Below are 4,265 nucleotides of genomic sequence, written 5' to 3' on the forward strand. Positions count from 1 at the left end.
AACAAATTAAATTTGAACGCCCATGAAAACTTGTTTATAGAGGCAAATATGATTTATTAACAAAAACAATTTCAAACATTGATCTCTCTTAATCCCATCTAGCGCAATGTTTGATGAACCTCAAGTAGAGCAGGTTTCTTAAAACTTCCAATGTGTTTGTCTGGAACATGAAAATGTGTTTCTTAATGCACAGTCTAATATCACAACGATCAAAGATAAGATGGCAAAAATAGAAGCTCTGAATGAGGAGTTGCAGAAAATCGCCAACGAGGAATTGGGTGAAATTACCCAAAGGATACCCAAAGATCTGGATGCATTTAAATTATGGATACAACATCAGCCTCATTTGAAGGTGCGGGATGATGATCAATTCCTCATTCAATTCTTAAGAGGCTGTAAATATAGCCTGGAAAAGGCTAAAGGAAAATTAGATTTATTTTTTTCCTTGAAAGGCAAATATCCAGAATTGTGTAATCTCACCAATGTGGATGAACCCAAGTTTAGAGAAATGAATGGAGTGGGGTGAGAAATTTTCAAAAACAAAAAATTTCTGATTTTAAGTTTTTTGTTTTCTAACAAAAAGTTTTCAGTTACTACCCAAACCTTTAAATGGCACAGGACCAAGAATTGTGGCTGTCCGCTATAATTTCTCCACCTCCAAATACGCCATTGATGATATTTTCCATCAAAGCTGCGCCTTGCATGAAGCAATGATAATGAATGATCCATATGCCTGTATTTGCGGCCTCGTCTACATTGTGGACTTTAGCCAAGCCACTGCTAGTCACTATCTACAAATGACACCCAGTTTTTGTAAAAAGCTGGTGATCTTTCTGGAAAAATCCATGCCCTTACGCATAAAATCGGTTTATTATATAAGGACTGCAACGGCAGCTCAACACTTTTTCAAAATGTTACTTCCTTTCTTTTCAGAGAAATTACGCCAAAGGGTAAGTTGTTTGGGTTCAATGACAGCATCCTTGACTTTCTATTTTCTATTTTTACAGATCCATATTATGGGTCATGACTTAAGTGACCTGTTACAGGACATACCTCCTTCATATTTACCTCAGGATTTCGGTGGTGAATTACCTTTATTGGATGAACTTGCTTCGAGTATGGATGATATGTGGGACAAACATAAAGAATATTTCAAAATGAATGCTTTGTGTGGATGTGATGAGAGTTTACGTCCTGGCAAGCCCCTAGATATTGATGGCTTATTCGGTGTAGGTGGATCATTTAGGCAAATTATTGTCGATTAAACTTTTCCCGGGTATTAACAAAACCTAATATAGATTTGAAATAGTTTGAGATGACAGAGTTCCTTTATTGAACTGTCAAATAAACCTATTTTAAGGTTTCATTAAGTTTTGTGAATAAGGCCATATTAACTTATTTTAGTTTTTACCCATTTATCAGTATATCATGTGGAGGTGAAAATCGGAATAAAATATTGAAATATTTCTCTCTAAAAAAGAGGCGAGCTAATTGCCTAGAAGAATGCTGTAAGTGAACAAAGATTACTTGTTGAGCTAAATGAACACTGAATCGAATAGCACATTATTTTCACGTCAATGAAAATCTATGCAATGTTTTTGGAAAAATTTGTGCCAGCTGCAACATTCCTACTCCCAAGCTGAAATCTATTCACCGAATGGAGAATATCTATTCTACCAAATAGAGCAATTCAACCGATGTCTTTTTAATATTGCCACGTTTATATCTCCTTATGATAAACATTTCTTCCTTAAGTCACTGTCTGCTTTCAAGAAAAAAAGCTGAGATTCCCCCGTCCACCGTTTATTAAGTTTTGACTAGGATCTATATATATAAAAGAGTTGCGTGATTGACTGATTGCTGACCCATACGGCTAAAGCTACAATAGAATTTTGAACGAATGTTGGTCTTGGGTCATAACCACGGGATAAGGCTGGATTTGGTGATATTCGTACGTTTAGATACTAAAAAGCAGAAATAGTACGCTTAGTACCGCTTTTCGTACTATTTGGTACTTTCTTTGTAAATTGAACTAGAGCTTTGAATTTTGGAACTGAAGTACACTTTGGTAACCTTAATTGGGTGACTATAAGAGTTTTTGGAATTTGTACATTTAGGTCTAAAAAAAGTACCAAAAAGGTACGAAATGGGTAAACTTTGTACACGGCGGATGGATTGAGATACAATTTTGAAATTTGACTTCAATGACATCTGGTGCAAAATGATAAAAAGAAAATATGGAAAAAAGTACTGGTAACGGGAGAATAAGTAGTAACTGGTACCATTTGGTACTTTCTTTACAGATGGAGCTAGAAGACTGAAATTTGGCATGTAGGTAGAACTAGCAAAGATATGATGGATGACTGAACTTTTTACAATTCGTACTTTTTGGTACCAAAATTGGTGCCATTTGGTACCTTGTGGGCAGATGGAGCTAGAGTTACTTTTTGGTACCAAAATTGATACTATTTTCTTTCTGATGGATGGAACTAGCAAAAACATGATGGGTGACTAAATATTCTATTCACAACTCCAACATTTTTGTACCAATTGGTACTTTCTTTACAGATGGAGCCCGACGTTTAAAATTTTGCATGTATATAAAGGAAGGCAATATATAATGGGTGACTAAATGAACCATTAAAAATACGTACATTTTGGTACCAAAAAAAAGAAACGTTTAGTACTGAAATTGGTACCATTTAGTACTTTCTTTACAAATGGAGCTAGAGGTCTGAAATTTCGCTCGTAGGTACAGCTAGGAATTATATGATGGGTGACTAAATGATCCATTTAGAATTTGTACATATTGGTACCAAAATTTTTACCATTTGGTACTTTTTTTACAAATGGAGCTAGAGGTCTGAAATTTGGCATGCAGTTACAACTATATAATGGGTGACTAAATAATCTCTTTACAACTTGTAGATTTTGGTACCATTTGGTATTTTCTGTTCAGATGGAGCAAGATGTCTGAAATTTGGCATGTAGGTACCACTATGGTGGTTGGTGACTAAATGACCTTTTATAATAAATAAAATTTTATTTACATTATTGCAGTCTTGTATGAGGTATTTAATTTGACGTCCTCTTATGTGTGCAAAATTTATATAGCTCTGATAGCTCCCAAATATATCTTTCATCCGATATGGTCTTTTAAGGCTGTAGAAGGCACAATTTTAGTTCGATCTCTACAAAATTTAGCGTGAGAGATTTTGTTTGAACTTCTTATGCCTGTGGAAAATTTCGTCAAAATCAGGCAAGATTTACATATAGCTTCCATACCTATCTTTCATCCGATATGGCCTTTTAAGCTTGTGGCAGCCAAAGTTTTAATCCGATCTGTACAAAATTTAGCGTGATGCGTTTTATTCGCCGTCTTCATGTGTGTGCATTTTGTCAAAATCGGTTCAGATTTAGATATAGCTCCCTTATATGTCTTTCATCCGATATGGACATTTAAGGTACATTCTTTACGAATTGAGCTAATACTCTTCATTAACAGTGAAACTGTTTGTCATTTAAATCGAATCTCTGTTTAAACCTAATAATGAAATTTTGCTTTGAAAATGGTTGAGACCCAGCCAAACTTATGGGCACTATAAAATTTTGTTTGAGTTTGGTATTTTTGACTACACAAGCAATAATCAGTACTAACAAAGATCAGTTTAAATTTGTTTTTATCAGAAAATGTGTGAATGTTTACAAAATAAATACTGAAATAAACGTCACGTTCTTAAAATATATATTTTTTTTAAACGAGCGGTGCTTATTGAATAACTTTTTGGCTAAAGCAAATAGAAATCTATTTCGGGAAACTAATTGTATAAGGTTATTTTTGTTTTTATTGAAAACAGATGTACAACAGTTTTAATTTTAATTTTCTTCTTCTATATATATAACAAGTAAGGAGGCGCCAAAGTCGGGCAAAGCCAACCTCTTGATACCCTACAACATGTTGTGTATGCGGACTAAGCCATCAAAATTTACATAGTTGAAGTTATAAAGGGAATCACAGTGCAATTTTGAGAAAATTGCTGAATAAATGCTCTTGTGTCATAGGCGGAAATGCTAACCTCTGCGCTGCGGGCGCCTCCTCAGATTTAGATATAACTCCCATACATATGATCATCCGATCCTATATATGAGAGCTATATCTAAATCTGAAGAGGCACCCGTAGCGCAGAGGTTAGCATATTCGCCTATGACGCTGAACGCATGGCTTCGAATCCTGGCGAGAACATCAGAAAAAATTTTCAGCGGTG

At 34.8% G+C, this 4,265-nt stretch overlaps 1 protein-coding gene across 1 annotated transcript; it reads left to right on the forward strand.

The window, feature by feature from the left end:
• The first annotated feature begins 200 nt into the window (after positions 1 to 200).
• On the forward strand, positions 201 to 1,491 carry LOC106085629 (clavesin-2-like). The gene is made up of 3 exons (XM_013249948.2): positions 201 to 522; positions 584 to 950; positions 1,008 to 1,491. The coding sequence occupies exons 1-3, from the start codon at positions 221 to 223 to the stop codon at positions 1,263 to 1,265; spliced, it is 927 nt and encodes a 308-aa protein (XP_013105402.2). The 5' UTR covers positions 201 to 220; the 3' UTR covers positions 1,266 to 1,491.
• Positions 1,492 to 4,265: the final 2,774 nt, after the last annotated feature.

Source organism: Stomoxys calcitrans, chromosome 5, assembly GCF_963082655.1.
Source record: "Stomoxys calcitrans chromosome 5, idStoCalc2.1, whole genome shotgun sequence".
Classification (NCBI taxonomy): domain Eukaryota; kingdom Metazoa; phylum Arthropoda; class Insecta; order Diptera; family Muscidae; genus Stomoxys; species Stomoxys calcitrans.